Source organism: Pithys albifrons, chromosome 9, assembly GCF_047495875.1.
Source record: "Pithys albifrons albifrons isolate INPA30051 chromosome 9, PitAlb_v1, whole genome shotgun sequence".
In the NCBI taxonomy this organism is placed as follows: Eukaryota; Metazoa; Chordata; class Aves; order Passeriformes; family Thamnophilidae; genus Pithys; species Pithys albifrons.
The window spans coordinates 35,499,459-35,519,943 of record NC_092466.1 but is presented as its reverse complement, the minus strand read 5'-3'; the positions used below and the strand labels follow the sequence as shown (position 1 = coordinate 35,519,943).

Genomic DNA, 20,485 nt, shown 5'->3' with positions numbered 1-20,485 from the left:
CCTTCTTTCCCTTCCTTCCCTTCTTTCCCTTCCTTCCCTTCTTTCCCTTCCTTCCCTTCTTTTCCTTCCTCCCCTTCCTTGTCCCTCCCTTCCTCCCCTTCCTTGTCCCTCCCTTCCTCCCCTTCCTTGTCCCTCCCTTCCTTCCCTTCCTTGTCCCTCCCTTCCTTCCCTTCCTTGTCCCTCCCTTCCTTCCCTTCCTTGTCCCTCCCTTCCTTCCCTTCCTTGTCCCTCCCTTCCTTCCCTTCCTTGTCCCTCCCTTCCTTCCCTTCCTTGTCCCTCCCTCCCTCCCTTCCTTGTCCCTCCCTCCCTTGTCCCTGTCGTGCAGGTGCAGTGGCACTGCCGAGCCCGCATGGTGGCAGGTGCCAACTTCTACATCGTGGGGCGCGATCCCGCGGGAATGCCGCACCCCGACACCAAGAAGGACCTGTACGAGCCCACGCACGGCGGGAAGGTGCTCAGCATGGCGCCAGGGCTCACCTCGGTGGAGATCCTCCCCTTCCGGGTGGCTGCCTACAACAAGCTCAAAAGGGCCATGGATTTCTACGACCCCAAAAGGTGATGCGGCGTCGTGGTTCCTTTGGCACGTGGGGTTTGTGGTCGCCTTGGGCTCGTGGCAGGGCAGAGGGAAAAGCCCTTGGTGTTCCTCTTAAGGAAAGGAATGGGAGGAGAACCTGAGAAAGCCACCCACAGTCCCTTCCAAGAGCTGTCACCAGGTGACGTGGAACTGAAGGTGCCACCAGGGAGGACAAGCAGCGCAGTGAGGGGGCTGAGTGGCAGCAGAAACACAGCCCCTCACAGCTGGGGAAGTGTGTCACAGACACTGCAGCTCCTCTGGGCTGAGGAACCTCAGGGCAGCTGTGCTGATGGCACCTGTCTCTGTTTTGTGCAGGCATGATGACTTTGACTTCATCTCAGGAACTCGCATGAGGAAACTCGCTCGGGAAGGTGAAAACCCACCCGACGGCTTCATGGCACCAAAGGCCTGGAAAGTCCTCACCACGTACTACCAGTCGCTGGAAAAAAAGAATTAAGGCCTCTTCCTCCCTAGAAATACTTGTATTAAGAGTGAGCAATGATTGATTGATTCCCTATGACACAGATCAGTTACCTGGCACTTCTAATGCTCTGACCAGGGGATGTTCCTACCTGGGTCAGAGTGGTTTGTACTAATCAGAAATACTTTGAGCCTGGTCCTCCCCTTGAAGCTGTTGGGAGCATCCTCGTGGAGCTGGAAGGGAAGGCCCTTCATTCCCAGCTGAGCTTGGTGGCAGGAAGACCAGCACGGCCTCTGAATGGGCCACAAGGATCTTGTGGTGCTGCTGGGGCCACACACCAACTCCCAGTGCAGAGGTGGGACCTCAGCACCAGGACCAATCCTGCCTATGCCCTGCTGGAACAGGAAGGAAGAAGTGCCTTTGCAGTGCCCCTCAGACAGCGAGGCAGGAAGAGGGGCTGAAGTGAGGAGCGGATGGTGCTGCCAGGGGTGGGAGAGGGAAATGGGCTCCCAATGCCCAGATCGTCACTGCCCTCCAGGTTGTGCCTTAGACAATTTTTGCCAATAAACAGCAGAATCTTTTTAATGGCCTTTTTAAAAGGATTTTTTTAAATCAGCCTTGACCACCGCCAGTTCCTTTTGGCTGAGCCAGTTGCTCACTGTCATTCTCTGCTTTCTTCCTCCTTCTTGAGCCTTCTGGTCAAACAGAACCTGGGCTGAGCATTCCTTGTGCTCTGAGTTCAGCCCCCCGTGGGGCCTGTGCTGTGGCAATCCCTGTGCTTGAAGCCTGGCAGGGGAAGCTGTCCTGGAAGGCAGCAGAGTCCTGAGATCTGAGAACACTCTGGGCAGCAAGAAAAAGTTGGGGATGTCATCCACGTGCTTTCGAGCATCCTCCCAGCCAACAGGATACCCACACTCCTCCCATCCACAAGGCACATCACAGGCAAAACAGCAAAGTCACCACATGAGGGGGGTCTGGGCACCAGTACCTGGTAAACCCGGTGCGAGGAGGCTGAAGCTCTTGGGCTCATCTGTATCGGCAGCCCTCTGTGTTCTCAGGTGACCTGACGTGCTCTGTGGGACCTCTGGCTCCGGCTGGGGCACAGCCAAGAGCCCCTGCCCGGGGCTGCTCCCAGCTCCGGCTGGTGGAAAGTTACCACAGACTTTAACCTCCTTCCCCGTCCTCGCCCCCGGCACGAACTTTGCCGCTGCGCCCGACGCTTTCCCGCTGGCTCGCAGCTCCGGCGGGACCGGGCAGCGATGCAACACCGGAGCGAACCCCCGCCCCGAGCACGTCCCGCTGGCGCCTGGCACAGCCTCGGGAGCCCCGGGGCCAGCGGAGGCTTTCCCACGGAAAGGGCTGATCCCGCAGCCCCTTCCCGGCTGCCGCGCTCGTGTGCGAGGTGTCAGCGCAGGGAAACAGTCGTGCCTTTGCTCGTTGCTGCAATGAGCTGAATTTGTGAATTTTGTGCCTGCCCTTCTTTAGTAGCTGCCCGAGATCCGGTGAGGATGTGTTTCCAACGAACAGTAACCACGTTCCCCTCCTCTTGTGCTCCAGTTTTAGTGACCAACAGATCCATGCTCAGCCAACCAAACCAGCTCCCAATCGTCAGGCAGGGTAGGGAGTGATACCTCCAGCTAAGACCTGTTTTGCTCTGGCCATGGCGGAGCGTCCAGGCCTTTGTGTATTACAGGAAATATCCTTCCAGAAAGTCTTATTGGGTGGTTTTTCAAGTCATTTTTAAAGTATTTGGAGCAGAGCCCCAAAGCTGTGCTATACCCCAAGGAAATGCTGCAGCCCCACGGTGGGTGTGACAGCACATCAGCACCAGCACCTCAGCTGCTCAGGCCCTCTGGCAGAGACCTGGCAGCCAAAAGCAATATTCCTACTTAGGATTTTAAAGGAGTGAATTAGCACTGTTGCTGCTCATCATAAAATAATCCAACATTGAGAAAACCCTGCGGTAAATCCAGGTGATTGCAGCCAAACCCAGATGTGTTATCCCTGAAAACCAGCATAGTGTCCTGATTACCTCTGATTAGAACATGTGGGATGGGGGGATTACAGTGTATTTATTAAAGACATGAGACTGGAATTTGTACCTCACCTGATTCATCTCATGATTTAATATATTCTGAACTCGATACTCTGCTATGAAATACTCACTTTTAGTACAAATAAATATTTATACATGTGAGTAGCTCTGATTTTTTTTGGGGGGGGATCTTTGCCTTACATCTTGGAGCTCAGCACTGGAGACTTCCACCAGCCCAGGGTGCTCCAAGCCCTGTCCAGTCTGGCCCTGGACACTTGCAGGGATGGGGCAGCCACAGCTTCTCTGCCCACCCTCTGCCAGGGCCTGCCCACCCTCACAGGGAACAATTCCTTCCCAGAGTATCCCATCTAACCCTCTGACAGTGGGAAGCCATTCCTCCTCCTCCTGTCCCTCCAGGCCCTTGGAAATAGTCTCTCAGCATTTTTCCCATTGGCCTCTCCAGGCACTGCAAGGCCAGAATTGGGTCCCCCCAAAGCTTCTCCTCTCCAGGCTGAACAATCCCAGCTCTCCCAGCCTTCCCTCCCAGCAGAGCTGCTCCAGCCTCTGCCCATCCTGGGGCCTCCTCTGGCCCTGCTCCTTGAACCCACAGACCAGCACTGCCCCTCCTCACTGCCCTTGGCCCCAGCACTACTGTGACTTGCAGGATTAGCACCCCATAGCCCAGCATTTGTGCTGTGCCTTAGTTTGAGCAACATGCATCTCCCATTGCTTTTTGATACAAGAAGTCTAAGTAATTATTTAATTATTTTTACACACACACAGACCCCCATTTGGTTTTAAGATTAAATTGGGTCAAACTGAGCCCTGCTGCATCCCCAGCCCAGTATTCCAGAAACAGGGAGCAAGCTGTGCTTGATGGACAGTGCCAGCAGCTGCTGACACGGTGTCATGGCAGGGCTCCAGCCCCCTTTATTTCACTTTTTACTGCATTTTGTTTTACATCATTCTCTGCTTCCAACACTTCCCTCCCCTTCCAGGCAGCAGAGCTGTGACACAACACCCCAGCCCAGGGGTTAGAAGAATTCCCTCCACAGATTTTTGTTCAAATAGTGCACAATTCATAGAATTAGACAAAGAAAAATCAATTTCTTGAATATCTCTGACAAAAACTTCACCAAAACACTTCTGCCACTCACATGTGTAACCCTTCGCCTTCATCACGACAGAACATCACAGGAATTCACCAGAACTGTTACCAGGACGTTGCTAAATCACATTTATAAGCTTAAAACTCATCCCTTCCTCTTCCATTTCACAGATCCAAGCACCTGACAGAGCCAAACATCACACAGAGTCCCCCCCAGGCCTCAGAGCTACGACACCTCACAGTGCAGGGCCACAGTGGGGCCTCCAGAGGGGACTGAGAGAGCAGCTGAGGCCACAGCACAGCACAGGAGATCAGGAAGCCACAGCTTCCCAGAGCTCAGAAGGTGTGGTGGGGCTTCAGGGAAGACCAGGTAAGATTCTACTCTAATTGCTCACATCAAGGGAAACCCAAAAATAAAAATAAAAAGCAGAATTCATACAAAATTAAAAGTATTCAAACATTTTTACAGAGTACTTCGCTATCTTTACTAAATGGCACCAGATTTCAAGTGGTCATGTGAAAGAGAGATCAGTAGCATTTCAAATCTTTTGTTTTAGAAGCAGTTTCTACCTTGGTATTTGCTGCTAAAAGGTAGAGGTGAACTGAGTATCGAGGAATCTTTATACATCTTCTCATTTGGTTTGCTTCAGGAAGTAGAAAAGATTTTCCATACTCAAGTTATCTACAGATTATGTCTATATATAAAAACAAGTGTGGCTATATACACATCACAGGGACTCGCCCAGCCCCTCCTGGATTGTCCCTCTTCATCCAGTGCCCCACCCTCACCTGCTGGAAGGCTCCTCAGAGGATCAGTGTGGGACAACACTCTTCGTCTGGGCTCAATTGTTCCATTCATGATCTAAGGTTGCCCTTCCAGTGGTGCACGATGGAATTTCAATAACTTAGAGGTTTTTGTAGAAAAACGATTCCAGAAACAGAATTCCCTTGTCCATCCCCGCTCCCCCCCGGCATTGTTTTTGCTAACTGATTACACAAGTCAAACTAACCACATCAGCAACTGCAAACACGCTCTGGTGTGTTAATCAAAAACAATCTCCATGGCCAGGTTCTGCATTGAGACATCCTTGGATTTCCTCATCTTCTCGATGGCCCTGTGCAGGTCCTGCTGCTGCACCGGCCGGATCTCGTCCTCGTCGTGGCTTCAAAGGAGACAGAGAAAGAGCCAGGTGAGGGCTCAGGTGCTGTGGAACAGCTATTCCATTCCCAGAGTGAGCAGTGATCACTGGAAATGGGCTCTGATGTGGATCCAGCATCACACTGGAACCACAGAACCACTGAGGTTGGCAAAGCCCTCCCAGCCCCTGGAGCCCACCCTGTGCCCAATGCCCACCTTGGCAAAGCCCTCCCAGCCCATGCAGCCCACCCTGTGCCCAATGCCCACCTTGTCCCCAGCCCAGAGCACTGAGTGCCACGGCCAGTCCTGCCTTGGGCACCTCCCTGGGCAGCCCTGACAAGGCCTGACCACCCTTTCCAGACAGAAATTCCTGCTGCTGTGCCACCTGCCCCTGCCCTGGCCCAGCCTGAGGCCGTGCTTTCTCCTCCTGTCCCTGTGCCCTGGAGCAGAGCCCGACACCCTGTCCCGGCTCCCCCCTCCTGGCAGGGATTGCAGAGCCAGAAGGTGCCCCCTGAGCCTCCTTTTCTCCAGCTGAGCCCACCCAGCTCCCTCAGCTGCTGCTCCAGCCCCTTGCCAGCTCCACTCCCTGCCCTGCACATGCTCCAGCTCCACCCCAGCGCATGCAGGGATTCCCTGGGGGTGTGGGAGGTACCAGAGGGACATCGCAGCACCGTGTCACCAGCACTGAGCCCTGGTACTAAACAGTGCAGCACCACGACTTGTTGGCTCATGCCACCTCCAGCTTGGCACCAATACTCTTATTTTCAGAGTCAAAATCAGTAACTGTAGCTTAGTTGTGTGTGTGAGTTTTCTGTGCCCAGTTGCAACTTGGCAAGAAAAAGAGCCCCTCAGCAAAGGGGCTGAACTCTCTGTAAATGATGCCCCAAATCAGGGAGTGCAGAGCAGCAGCTGGGCAGGGGCAGCTCAGCCTGCCGGGCTGGGGCCAGGCAGAGCCACGGCACGTACGTGTCCTCCTCGCAGGTGGCGTTGACATACTCCCGCACGCAGAGCAGCGCCGCGTCCCGGCACATCTCCTTCAGGTCACTGCCCGAGAAGCCATCGGTCTCCTTGGCGATCTGGAGGAGATCCACATGCCTGTCCACCTGCCAGGAACCACAAGGTCAGAGCATGGAAAGTCCAGAGCCATGGACTTCAGTCACCAGGGACAGTCAAGTCCCCTCCCAGTACTTTTACCCACCCTCAGATCATCTTTGCTTGACCTTTTTCTGAGAGATGAATTATTAACTGAGGCTTTGAACACCCCAAATAATTCATCTCATTAAACTGCTGCTTCAGCTCATCAAACTCTGTGGCTGATAAAGAAAACCCACCAAAATCCAACCATCTTATTGGTCTATCCCATCACTAAAAAAGCCCCTGCACGGATCCGGGTGGCAAAAACTGGAATAATGACCCATTTTCCCAGACACCCACACAAGTTCTTCAGCAACTCTGCTGTCTGAACACCTGTTCCTACTCACACAACCCCAAAATGGGGATTTAGAGGCAAAATAAGGTGTCTAACTCCGTGCACTAGACCAGACTGAACTATTCCCACTCAAGACCCCACATTTATTCCATCTTTTCATGGTCCCTCCCAGCATGTTTTCCAGTCCATCAGTATTTCCTTTTCCTTTGCAGCATTAACTTCAAGACAGCCAGTGCTGTTGACTAAACCTGGGAGGAACCTCTGATAACTGGATCCCACATCCTGCCCACAGACACTTCCAGGTGTGCTCAGACTGACCCCTCCCCTCCCCTTGGAGGGCAGGTGGGACACAAACACCACACAACAGTAATAACATCTGTAGTAGTTTTCCTCTAAAGGAAATATGAATTATGGAGCAAAAGCAGCACTGTCAAAAAAGTAATTTCCCCTTTCTTGACTTGAGCCAGGAAAGAGTAAAGGAAGGGTCAGTATCTCCTCTCTCTGCTTTATGAGGTCTTACAATTTCCTTCACTTATCCAAATGTGATTCACCTTCACCATCTTTAGGGAGATAAATGTATTATCTTGTTACAAAATGAGTAAATGGAGACAGAGAAATGAAATAATTCTGCTTGGAGATGGTGATTCACCCCAAAATCCAAGGCTGCTGCTCTGATGAGGCTTGTGCTTACACAGGAGGCAACTCCAGTGCTTTATTGTAAGGCCACACCTAAATCCACAGAAGATTCCCAAGGTGCCATCAGGAACACCCTGGCAGGTAATCTCTCCCTTGCCCCGAGGCAGGCAATTATTACACACGTTTTCTGCAAGGCCACTGGTGACACCAGCAAAGGACACAGGAACAGGGCCCTACTTACATTTTCATTTTTCAAAATGAGCTTCAGGATTGCTTCTCTTTGCTTCAGAGCCTGAAACAGAAGAGATCAAAGTCACCAGAGGACAAAGGTAAACACGTGTAACACCGAGCTCCAGTTGCCCTGCAGGGGATTTTGGTCCCAGTTCAGCCACACAAGCTGAGCCCTCCCCCAGGAGGTGGGAAGAAACCTGCCCGAGGGCAAATTCGGTTCCACAGGTAACGGTTGGGGCTTTTTAAGCCAGAGAAATCACACCCTGTAATGAGGTTATGACAAACAGCTGAGTCCTGAGCGGGTCCTTGCTAGGAAGGAAGACATAGGCAGCAAAGACTGGGTGTTGTATCTCCCAAACTCCTCTTAAATCATTAAAAGGGAAAAAATTCTCCCACAGATTCTCTACCAGATGAACAGTTGCTACTCTGTCCCAAAAAATACTTTTTCCATTTCCCTCTGCTTTGCAGATAATTTTTAATGAGTGATTTGGGGCATCTTCATCTCAAACTCAGCTCTAAAACCTGTGCCCATTCCCAATCCACAGCACACCAATTATCCCAGCTGGGACCAATCCTCATTGATCAAAAAGCACAAGAACAAGAGACAAGCAATAGGTTCACAATGGGGCTGCAGTGGGGTGAGGAAAAATCACCCTTCTGTTCCCTGAGTGATACCTCCTTTGGTAACTCTGATCCTGGGACAGGGAGCCAATCCCTGGAATATCCCAAGGCACTGCAGATAATTCATCCTTCCAGTGACAGCTCTTGATGCAAAGACAAGAGAAGGTACTAAAATCCACATCCTTGCCCTTACTAATTCAAGGAACACTCAGGAGATGAGAAAAGAGTATGGAACAGGTATGGAAAAATGCCACATGGAGTGAGAGCCAGTTCAAACCACATGGGCCTGGGAACATGAGTGCTCTGTTGCACAATCCATAAGAGCTTTACTCCTCCAGCTTTGTCTCTGAAGTTTCAGCAAAAGATGAATAATGATTTCTGTAGCCAGAAGGGAATTCTGACAGACACTGAGCCCCCAACAACACCAACACAAAAATGCCTGGTGACAAAACCAAATGTTCAAAGGAGACTAAAATACCTAGAACAGGGTGGCAATAGCAAATCTGGAGTAAGGGCAACCTTGTGGCAGTTGGCTAATTGATAAAGAGCTTAATTACTGCCTCTGTCACAAATCAGACTCGTGGAATGGTTCAGGTTGGATGGGGCCTTAAAGACCATCCTGTTCCAACCCCACCTCAAGCAGAGCAAACCTGGTTTTCCAGAGTGCCTGCAGTGCCCAGCTGTGGCAAGGCCTGAGCACAGCGTGGGCTTTCCTGGGCAGAGTTCATTCCCTCTTCCCTCCTTGCAAACTCAACACTGTGTATCCAGAAGGCACCAGTAGGAGTCAGTAAGTCCTGGTTCTCCACACGAGCTGACCCAGGTGCCATCCCCCACCCCAGGCAAGTGTGTGCAGCCACTTCTGGTTTTTTTGTGGCTGTTTGCAAGTTCCACATCAGCTCTTTCCAGTGTGAAGCAAATAAACCACTCCATTCTCAGAGAAGAAAAGGGATGGGAAATGTTACAGATAAAATACCAGAAGCATCAAAACCTCCCCGAGAAACACCACCTTAAAAAACCAAGTTACGAACATGCTTCTAAAACTCAAAAACCAGATCAAAGAATGCAGCATTTCTTGGACACCCCCCCCAGAGAGCCATTTGCTGGCTGCTGAGGCCCCTTGCTGTGGCCCAGGCAGGACTCACGGGCTGGTTGATGTGGAAGCGCGTGGGCATCCTCCTCATGATGGCCGAGTCCAGGTCCTGAGGGCGGTTCGTGGCTCCCATCACGATCACCTGGGAATTCCAGCAGAGAACACCAGTCAGCCTGAAACCAGCTTTGGAAAATGTGGATTGGGAGTTTCAAAATCAACCAACCAGGTGATGCTTCCCACTTTATCAAGAACATCAACGTCTGAAGAGGTTACGTAAGGGATTCCTGGCCCTGATCGCAGCAAGAAGCAGCTGGAGAGAGAACCTGTGCCACAAATACCACCTGGGGGGAGATTTTTACATCAGGATGAACACCATGAGCCCAACTGGAAAGTTCAGACCCTAAGAGGGAACTTAAAACTTCTGCTTGTAACTGGTAGTGACGTCACTTCTAATTCCTGGTGCTCTGGGAGGAATTTGAAAGGAGATGTTTTGGTAAGGTGTTCAAAAATGTGGTATTTTTGTGCTGTGTTAAATAAGAATCCCGGAATGGGTTGGGTGGAAGGGACCTTAGAGATCATCTTGTCCCACAGGCAGGGACACCTTCCACTAGACAAGAAGGGCAATCAGCACCTGGCAGCTTTCACATGCACTACAAGGGTGTCTCTGTTTTTTTAAGCATCAAAAAAGCATTAAATGAATCTATATATGCACAGGTGCATTTGGCAGCAGTGGGTTACACATGTCCAAGCCAAGTCCAACACAAGGACAGTGTTTACCTCATTGGGGCACTCCAGTTATTAATTCCAGAACAAATTTACTTCCCATTCATACAAGCCTTGTTTTCCCATTTGTTACTCTAAGTTATGTACACGGTAAACACCCAGTCAGGAAAGTGAACAATGTCAGGGCAATTAATCTGCACTGCAGAGGCTCTCCTGACGTTGTGCTGGCCTGCTGGGCAGGGTGGTGCTGGTGGCACAGAGCTGCCCTGCCACCTAGAGGCACCAGTCGCTGCCTCCCTGCTGCAATCCACACTGCTCTGGGCATTATTTCCTTTGGCTTTTCAGCCCCAGGGCATATTTTTCACCAGGGCTCTTCCCCCGAGGTCCTGCCAGACTCCAGACTCCATCCTGAGCCCAAAGCTCAGCGTGGGTTCCAGGTGCAATCAACACAGGAATAAATAACATCCATCCCAACACTGATTTAGTTTCCTCTGAGCCTTCAGGACTTTTGTTACTGTACCTAAATCCAAATTCTGCTGAACTCGAGGGCCCCCAAACTGTCTTGCTGCAGGGAATGAACCATCTGACTTGCTCCAAGAAATTGTTGGTGTATTGGGGAAAAAAAAGATAATCCATTGTGATTGAAAGATTATATTGGTTTGTAGTGAAGTGTTCCTACCATTGGCTTCTTATTAATGGTAAGCAAACACCCTGCTTTAAGCCACTCAGTGTGTGTGTGTACATATATATATATATACACACACACATATATATATGTATATATTCACTGTCTTCTACTCATTTTTGGAGGAATCAACTTAAAAGCATCTTTAGCACAAGCCTGAGAGAGACAGAAAAGCAGATCTTACAAATTAATGGAGGTCAGTGCATTGCACATTTACACAGAAACACAGATTTAAAAGGCTGAACGTTTTAAACTTGGGGAATAAACATCCTTTTTAAAGGCTTTAAAAACATCATTCTAGGGACAGTTCAGAACCACACCATGCAGGGGTTTTGCTGCATTCAAGTCATTTAGAATTCCAGACTGGTTTGGGTTGGAAGGGACCTTAAAGCTCATCTTGTCCACCCCTTGTCATGGGGTCACCTTCCACTAGACCAGGTTTATTAGAGAAATATTTATTTAATGAATGGTTTTTGTTGGTTTATATTTACAGCACCAGCAACTTTTATATTTTTTCCCCTCTCCAAAATACAACAGTTCAGTTGCGACCATGGAGGGGATGGAAGAGTGTGGGAATAATGGGATGGAAACACAGCTTAACAGAATCTGTCTTTGAGGACATCCACTTCTCCACCTTTCCAGATTAACTCCAGAGCCTGTGCTTGTCTAATCCCTGGAGCTTCCCCATCCCTGGAAGTGTCCAAGGCCAGGCTGGACAGGGCTTGGAGCACCCTGGGCTGGTGGGAGGTGTCCCTGCCCATGGCAGGGGGTGGAATGAGATGAGCTTGAAGGCCCCTTCCAACCCAAACCATTCCATGATTCCATGACAAACAAACCAATCTGCACCTGGGATGAATACTCAGAGCTTTCAGTAGCTTTTCCTGAAATCAAAGATTCACCTCACCTGAAGAAAATATTGTCCAGACAATGCTTTTTTGAAACAGTTTAAAAATTCCCAGTGCTGGCAGCTCAGACCACACACTTGTATCACTGAGACTTGAGGCACTTCTGGAAATAACTCCTCTTAATTAAAACCAAAAAAGCCCAAACCCAGTCTTCTCAGGCAGAAAAATGATCTGTTAATACAACTCACCTCATTCCCATAATGTGCTGGTAATCACTGACAGGTAAAGAAACCACTTGGCAACTCCTGCTTTGTGCAAACCTCTTCCCAAGGGGCTCCATGCACAAGAACCCAGAGGAAGGAATCCCACCCCTTTTCCCACCCTCCTCTGTCCTCACCTGGCAGTTGTAGTCAGTGTCCAGCCCATCCCACAGGCTCATGAACTGAGCTTTCATCATGGCTGTGGCCTCATGGTCGGTACTCGAGCGGTTCCGGAGGAAGGAATCTGTGTGAGGGAGAAAAGGAGGTCACTGACAACCCAGTTTGATTCCTCATGTGCACACCTGGGCTGTTCTCTGATCTTAGAAATGCATTTTTATAACCATTGTCACCAAACCAAAGCATTGCTTACCATGAAGAACAGCAAAGGGAAATCTCCCCCAGCTCCTAAATGACATCACACAAGTGTGTAGGTATCACACGACATTGCCCCAAATCCTGTGCTCCAAATGCTCACCTTCCTGAACTCATGGAAAGCAGCCTCTCCTCCTACTTCCCCTGCCTTATTAAACTACTATTCCATATTTTATTTTCCATTCTGTGCCCTCATGGCACAAGCACTGAAGGAGATTTGGTGACAGTTTTCCTCCTGAACCAAAAATCAGCAGCAACTTGTTCTACTTGTAAATTCCTCCACTACCACAAGGAATACATTGTTTTTCCTAATTTGCCATAATTACTTTAAATGTATTACTGGACCTTTCTTCAGTGCTATTTGCATCACTGAACCTTCCCTCTTTTTCAGGAAAAGATGACAGTAATGAAGACATCATCAAACCTACAGTTTCATGTCACTCTGCTACACAAAAAGAGAGGTTTTTACCTATTTCATCAATGAAAATGATGGATGGTTGGAGCTTCACAGCCAGGGAGAAGACAGCAGCAGCCAGTTTTTGGGACTCTCCATACCATTTGTCAGTCAGTGTGGAAGGCTGGAGGTTGATAAATCTGCAACCTGCTTCCTTGGCTGTAGCTTTGGCAATCAGGGTTTTGCCACAACCAGGGGGGCCATAGAGGAGGACTCCTGAAAAATTCATGGTGTTAATGCTTTGCTGTGACAGACCTGAGGGCTGTGTCTCACCCAGGGAAGGAAACCAAGCCAGGAGAGCACTGTTCCACCCAGTCAAACACAGAGCTATTCCAGGTAAGGGTTATTAAATTACAGCTGCAAATATTTAAATACAGGCTTAGGGAAACTAAAGGGAGACATTTGGAAAATGGCTGGTTTATTGTCCCTGCCCATGGCAGGGGGTTGGATTGGGATGATCTTTAAGGCCCCTTCCAGCCCAAATCATTCCACGATTCCATTCTGTGACTCCATGGCTGTGCCTGCAAAGGTTACACAAAACTAAGCCTCTGTTTATTTCCTGTCAGCACCTGACAGGCCTTGTTTACAGCCAGTTTCAGCCCTGCTAAGAAAACTTAGCACAGAAGGGGTGAGAAAAGGGAATAAAAACACCAAAAAAATGAGCCCACAGACATTTAAACAAATTACCACAATTAAACATGACATCTCATGTTATTTTTAAATCTGTCATAGTGAAAGAACTCACAGGAGTGTTTTTCTAACATAGTTGTAGAGAAAACAATTTAAAGAGACAAAATCTAGTTAAAAAAGCCTAAAACAGAGAATTGTTAAGGTTTTTGCCCCTGTTTATGTGACTGAAGACCACAAACATCACTACTCTGAAGCAGTGACTTCCTATTAACACAGAGCACAAGCCACTAATAAAGCTGGGGAGCTGCCCCAGATGGAAAGTCTGCTTTAAAAAGATAAATAAAAAATTCATTTTTTCCCTTCAGCTTATTAGATCACAGCATTCAAGTCATTTTCCAGACAGCTTCAATGTAGCCTGGAAAAACTAAACCAGCTACCAAAGTGCTGCGTTTTCCATCCCTTGGGGCACAGAACTGAGATGGTCACAGATCCAGGCAGCAATTAACAGTTCCAGAAGACAATATTCCAGGGATCAGAGCAGTGAAGACAACCTTTGGTGTTTTGTTCAACATTTTAGGTTTCAACTCTGCTGTTTTGCAGTAACATAGGACAGACGTGGCTGCCAAGGATTCCAGCAGGGCCCAGATTCTGTCTGGCTGCTGCAAAGTTCCTTTGCCACCTGCCAGTTTCCTCACTGCCCCAACTCCAGAGGAAATCAAGGGATCTCTGGAGGAAAACTGGGATGTCTGCCTTGTTGGATGATGGGAATTCCTAGGACCAGAGCAGAAATGCCTGCAAGATGGGCTTACACTGAGGGCTCATGGTCTGCCTCCTGTTCCTCTGCAACACAGAAACATCACCCAAGTGTCAAAGCTGCAGAGCCAAAGCTGTAACTCGACTGCCAAAGGACAGGAAGGGGTGGGAGATGAAAAAAACAGGGCAATTTAGGCAGTTAAAAACACAGGATGTGTGGATTACAAGGGCCTGGAGTGGCAGGACAAAGGGGAAAGGCTTCCCACTGACAGAGAGGAGGTTTGGATTGGATATTAGGAGGAAATTCCTCCCTGTGAGGGTGGGCAGGCCCTGGCACAGGTTGGGCAGAAAAGCTGTGGCTGCCCCATCCCTGGAAGTGTCCAAGGCCAGGTTGGACAGGGCTTGGAGCACCCTGGGCTGGTGGGAGGTGTCCCTGCCCGTGGCAGGGGTGGCACTGGAGGATCTTTAAGATCCTTTCCAACCCAAACCATTCCATGGTTCTGTGATTAGTGCACCAAAATGGATCAACAATAACCATTATTAACATGAAACTTCTTCCTTATAGCAGGAGAGAAGGGGAAATCTGAGGGCCTTCCCTGCAAAATCAGTCCTAATGTTGCACTTTGGCCTGGCAACACAGTTCCCCTTCCCTTTTTGAGTAACTGTAGCTTTTATTTTTAAATGCCACCACACAGATCTGTAACATTCCTTTCCTACCTTTTGGGGGCTGTAAGAGCCTGGAATTCTCAAACAAATATTTCTTCTTGATGGGCAAAATGACAGTGTCTTTCAAATCTGTAATGACATCATCCAAGCCTGCAATGTCACTCCAGGTGACCTAGGAGGGAAAAACAGTATTAGGGATGATCAGCAGAGCTCCTGATGGGGGAAAAATACCCCAAATTCCCAAGGAAAAACACAAAAGCTTCAAAGCAGTGCGTGGCCTTCACAAACAAAGAGACAAGGGATTAAAAACCTCTGCAATTTGAGTTTTAAATCACAGGAATCTTTTCTGTGTGCTTCCACAGATGTGTATGTATGGCAGCTGATGAAATCCAGAGTCAAAGCCAAAGCTATCCCATGTCTGAAGAGCAGGAGAAGGAGGGAAGGCAGTTGCTTACGTGCATGCTGAGTGGGTCCACAAGATGTGCAGCAATGCTCATTTCATACTCTGTCAGCTTGACATTTTTCACTCCAATTTGCTTCATTAGTTTTTCAGCCTGGGAGGAAATCAAATACCAGGAAAATCAGAGACAGAATTGGACTGTTTAACTCAAAAATGAGTTTTTTAAAAATTTACGTGGGGTTTGGAAAAAAACACTTCTGTGTGTACCATCAGTCACACCCTGAAAGAGGTTAAAATGTTTTAAGTAGAGAGTTCTGCTGTTCACTTGAGTGAAGCCCAGTCAGATGTCTCAGTTCCCACCAAACACGTGTCACCCCAGCCCTCCCCACCCAAACCCACAGCTCATCACGATGACCCAAAAACCAACCCAAACCCCATAAACCCACTGAATTTTGGCCCCCCTAAACCTCCACAGCGCTGCATCAAGGAGAGATGAACACATTTTTAAGGCAAAAAAAGCTAATTCCCAGAAGCCAGTCACCCTTTAACATGTGTTCAGTGGGTTTCCCCCACTCTGAAAGGAAAAGTCATCAGGAGTGTCGACACACCTGCACAACTCAGCTTCTCTTTGTGCTCAACCTGGCACTAAGTCCAACACACCTTCGAGATATTGCAGCTTTTTATACAACACCTGGCCCTGGCCCAGATTGGCAAATCTGATTTTTAAATCAAAAGTTCATCAGAAAAGAAAAACCACCCAAAACAGATTTAGGTTGCTCAAAAACTGCTGCTTGAATCTGTGAAATTTGTGTCAGCCAGAAAGCAAACAAAAAAGCTGCCACATATCCAAAGGTAACACTTCACTTTTGGTTATTTGAAGAGACCAAAAGCCTAAATCCTGAGATTTCCTAAAAAACAATCCCAGTTTCTTTGGATTATCCCAAAAATTATCCCTGGTCAAGCCAGGCCAGTTTTCCACCGGAAGACTTCTCATATTCCAGAGAAACACTGAAGAATGGAGTCCTACCTGCTTCTGAGCTTCCACCTTCTGCTTCCTGGTGGGATCTATGGCATCCACCATCCACTTGATGGTGAAGTAGGTCACGGCCCCGAAGATGGTGAGGCGGAAGATCAGCCCCACCACCTCGTTGCGGCTCAGGGGCCTCGAGAAGGCCTCGGCGTGGACCATCCTGCTCCCAGCACTGCACGGGACACACGAGGCACAGGGAGGGAAAGAGGGAAGGAAAATCAGAGCTGAGGAAACATCTGCCTCGTGTTTAAACTCTGTGTTATCAAAGCTGTTTGCCTGGGGCTTTGGCAAAGGGCCTGGGGGACAGGACAAGGGGGAATGGCTTCCCACTGACAGAGAGGAGGTTTATGCTGGATTTTGGAAGGAATTCTTGGCTGTGAGGGTGGGCAGGCCCTGGCACAGGTGCCCAGAGAAGCTGTGGCTGCCCCATCCCTGGAAGTGTCCAAGGCCAGGCTGGACAGGGCTTGGAGCACCCTGGGCTGGTGGGAGGTGTCCCTGCCCATGGCAGGGGGTGGAACTGGATAAGCTTTAAGGTCCTTTCCAACCCAAACCATTCTGGGATTCTAATACTTTCTCCACACCTGGATTCCAAACAACCACAGGTTTATCCATTTGGCATCATCAGTGTAAGAGTGGGTCTGAGGTTGTCCATCTTTTACTTCTCCTTACATAAATATTTCTCCACCTGAAGTCACAGCAGGGAAGGGATCCCCTCTCATTTGTCTAAGAAAAGGTAACAGAAGAGAAAAAATGCCCTCCTCTCCTCACCTATTCTCTGCCCTTTCAGGTTAACTTCAGAGCCCAGTGCTTGTCTAATCTCTGGAGCTTCCCCATCCCTGGAAGTGCCCAAGGCCAGACTGGACGGGGCCTGGAGCACGGGGCTGGTGGGAGGTGTCCCTGCCCATGGCACAGGGTGGAATGAAATGGGCTTTATGGTCCCTCCACCCCAAACCATTCTGGGATTCTATGCACACATTCCCAATGAGACTGACATTTTGGGACTATTCTTGTCCCAAGAAGGTGAAACCCTGGAGACAGAGACCTCCACTATTTACCCAGAGAGGTCTTTTCCCTACAAGGAAAGTCACCCGACTGCCACATTCGGGAGCAATGGACGACTTGGATTTGACCAAAATGAGGTTGAGAGCTGGAGCCTGCCCCTGGCAGGATAAAGGTGGAGTTATTAATATCCCTGGAAACCTGAAAACGCTGGAAGTGGCACACAGCTACCCAGGGAAAAGCCTGAATGCTGCATGAGCCAAGCCCAGACAGCACAGCACCTTCAGCGCAGGGAATGTGCTGCACAGAGGAAGAACTTTTCCTAAAACCTTGGAAAAACTACTTGGAAAATCAGGGTCCACTTCCTGCTTAGCTGGGGGGGAGGCTTCCACTTGAGAATCCCCAAATCACTGCTCGTGCACTGCCCCATTTTCCTGCTGCAAGGACAAAGCCAGTGGCAATTCCTTTGGCAGCTCCCAGTGCTCTCTGGCTGTGCTCCAAAGGGAGCTGGCAGCCAGGGCAAGGCTGGAGCACCTACAGCCAAGAGATCCCTGAATTCCCCCTTCCCAGGGCAAGGCTGGAGCACCTACAGCCAAAACATCCCTGGAACTCTCCCCAGGGCAAGGCTGGAGCACCTACAGCCAAAACATCCCTGGATCCCCCTTCCCAGGGCAAGGCTGGAGCACCTACAGCCAAGAGATCCCTGAATTCCCCCTTCTCAGGGCAAAGCTGGAGCACCTACAGCCAAGAGATCCCTGAATTCCCCCTTCTCAGGGCAAAGCTGGAGCACCTACAGCCAAGAGATCCCTGAATTCCCCCTTCCCAGGGCAAAGCTGGGGCACCTACAGCCAAGAGATCCCTGGATTCCCTTTCCCCAGGGCAAGGCTGGAGCACCTACAGCCAAGATATCCCTGGATTCCCCCTCTCTGTGTTATCCTGACCCCATGTTCAACTGAAGGCACTGCCACACCACAGATTCTGGAATCTGGAATTCCATGGAGACTGGGCTCAGGAGAAGCACCACTTGGTGCTGACCATCAGACATCAACCCCTCCCTCCTGTATCCCAGTGGGATCACTGGAATCACTGGGCCTGGGTTTTTTAACACTTCCTTCTCTCTTCAGGCAGTTAAAAATCCAGCCTATTACTGTGCCCACCTTCCTGGAGACCCAAATTTGCCTGCTTAGGGATCTAACCAAGCACTGCAGAGCTGGAGGGCTCAGCGTGCCCTCCTCAGCCTGATTTATTAAATTCACTAAAATAAAAGGCATCTGAAGGCACTGAATGGGGAACAGCCTTCTCCAAACCTCAAGGAAGGAAAATCCTCCTTATACAACCCATACCCTGCGAGGAAAAGCCTGAGAAGAAGAACATGGAGACGGGCAGGGCTTTGCCAACAACCGAGAACTGAGTGCTGTCGTTTTCCTGCAAAACATCAACACTGGTAACTCCCAAAAACTTGCAGGAATTCTCAGCTTAGAGCGTTAAGAACCTCCTACCATGGGCTTTGTGCCCCAAAGGTTTAAGGGGTTTAAAGGCTGATTTAGTGATTCAGAGACAGTGCATTCCCTCTGCCAGGATAATGTGGCAAGGGGGATGGAGGGGGACAGGAAACTCCATGGAGACAGCACAGGCAGGAGCGCTGAGCCAGGGGGCACCGTCAGGTGTCTGTCCCTAGGGCTGCATTGTCCCGAGGACATCAGGAGGAATTTCTTGGACATTAGGAGGAATTTCTTGCTGGAAAGGGTGGTCAGGCCTTGGAAGGAGCTGCCCAGGGAGGTTCAGAGTCCTCGCCCCTGGAGGTGCCCAGGGAAGGACTAGTCGAGGTACTCAGTCCTCTGGGCTGGGTGACAAGGTGGTCGGAGTGTGCACAGTGCCGGGCATGGAGGGCGCACAGTGCCGGGCATGGAGGGCGCACAGTGCCGGGCCCCAAAGGCGCACAGTGCCGGGCATGGAGGGCGCACAGTGCCGGGCATGGAGGGCGCACAGTGCCGGGCCCCAAAGGCGCACAGTGCTGGGCCCCAAAGGCGCACAGTGCCTTTCATGGAGGGCGCACAGTGCCGGGCATCGAGGGCGCACAGTGCCGGGCATGGAGGGCGCACAGTGCCGGGCCCCAAAGGCGCACAGTGCCTTTCATGGAGGGCGCACAGTGCCGGGCCCCAAAGGCGCACAGTGCCGGGCATGGAGGGCGCACAGTGCCGGGCATGGAAGGCGCACAGTGTCGGGCTCCGAAGGCGCACAGTGCCGGGCCCCAAAGGCGCACAGTGCCGGGCATGGAGGACGCACAGTGCCGGGCCCCAAAGGCGCACAGTGCCGGCCCCAAAGGCGCCCAGTGCCGGGCATGGAGGGCGCACAGTGCCGGGCATGGAGGGCGCACAGTGCCGGGCCCGCCCGTGCCGGAGCCACAGCGAAACCAAAACCAGCGGCGCCGCTTTCTGTTCCGCTGCGAGGGGAGGCCGAGCCCTGCCAGGAGCCCTGCCGGGCCCCCGCGGGCTGTGCCGGGTGCGGCGGTACCACCGCGGTGCGGGGATCCCCCCCGGCCCCGGCAGCCCCTCACGGCGGGCCCGGGCAGGGCCGCGCTGCCCGTGACCTTCCCGCTGCCCGCCCGGCCCCGCCGCCGCTCACTCACCGGGCGCACCGCGGGACACTCGCGCTCCGGGACACGGGGCAAGGGGACAGGAGGAGGAGGAAGAAGAGGAGGAAGAAGAGGAGGAGAAGGAGGAGAAAGAGGGGAAGGAGGGGAAGGAGGGGAAGGAGGAGCCGCCGGCGGCTCGGAGGGCCCGGCAACGGCGCGTCTCGCGCTTCCCCCGTCCGGCCGGTGCTGCTGCCCCGCGCGAAGGTTCCGCCCGCGGGACGAGCGAGAGCTCCACCTGGAAGGGCCGGGATGGGCCGGGCCGGGCCGGGCCGGGCCCGGCGGCAGCGGGAGGGACAGCGCTCCGGGACTGCAGTACTGTGCTGGCAGGGGAAACGTGTATCACACAGAACGTATGTGTAACATAACACGGATACACATGTGTGCGTGTGTATAGGTGTATACGGAGCATAGACTTTACATAGTACACATTATATATAAAATATACATGATACATTATCTCTTATAATATATATTATATATTTTATACTGTACTTTTTATATATACATATGTGCAAATAAATATGTTTATATAAATAAACAGATTTATATATTTCTATTTATATATTTCTGCATATATTTTAATATGTATCTCATAAAGTTATATGTATATTATATGTATTACTATATACCATATATAAGTAATATATATTCTATATTTCTCTATATACATATATACTGTATATCTATGTACAATGCATCATACATATATATGTGTAAAAATATTTTTATATTTTATAGATATGTATTTTA

At 50.4% G+C, this 20,485-nt stretch overlaps 2 protein-coding genes across 4 annotated transcripts in view; one reads left to right on the top strand and one right to left on the bottom strand.

Annotated features, from left to right (window-relative positions):
• Positions 1-3,192, top strand: part of PAPSS2 (3'-phosphoadenosine 5'-phosphosulfate synthase 2) — a 28,776-nt gene extending 25,584 nt beyond the window's left edge. For both annotated transcript variants that reach the window (XM_071564425.1, XM_071564424.1), the window contains 2 exons: positions 326-555; positions 890-3,192. In XM_071564425.1, the coding sequence (XP_071420526.1) occupies positions 326-555; positions 890-1,031 (372 nt within the window). In that variant the 3' untranslated portion in view covers positions 1,032-3,192. The remainder of the gene's footprint in view (positions 1-325; positions 556-889) is intronic.
• A 925-nt stretch (positions 3,193-4,117) lies between these two features.
• ATAD1 (ATPase family AAA domain containing 1) lies at positions 4,118-19,935 on the bottom strand. Of its 2 annotated transcripts, none has more exons than XM_071564426.1 (10): positions 19,730-19,935; positions 16,099-16,273; positions 15,127-15,225; positions 14,723-14,843; positions 12,638-12,838; positions 11,934-12,040; positions 9,336-9,425; positions 7,583-7,633; positions 6,243-6,379; positions 4,118-5,301 (listed from the first exon to the last, which is right to left on the bottom strand). In XM_071564426.1, exons 2-10 carry the CDS (start codon positions 16,258-16,260, stop codon positions 5,181-5,183), a joined length of 1,089 nt encoding a protein of 362 aa, XP_071420527.1. In that variant the 5' UTR covers positions 16,261-16,273; positions 19,730-19,935; the 3' UTR covers positions 4,118-5,180. The 2 variants fall into 2 exon arrangements, with proteins under 2 accessions (XP_071420527.1, XP_071420528.1); XM_071564427.1 differs by having other exon boundaries at positions 6,273-6,379.
• Positions 19,936-20,485: the final 550 nt, after the last annotated feature.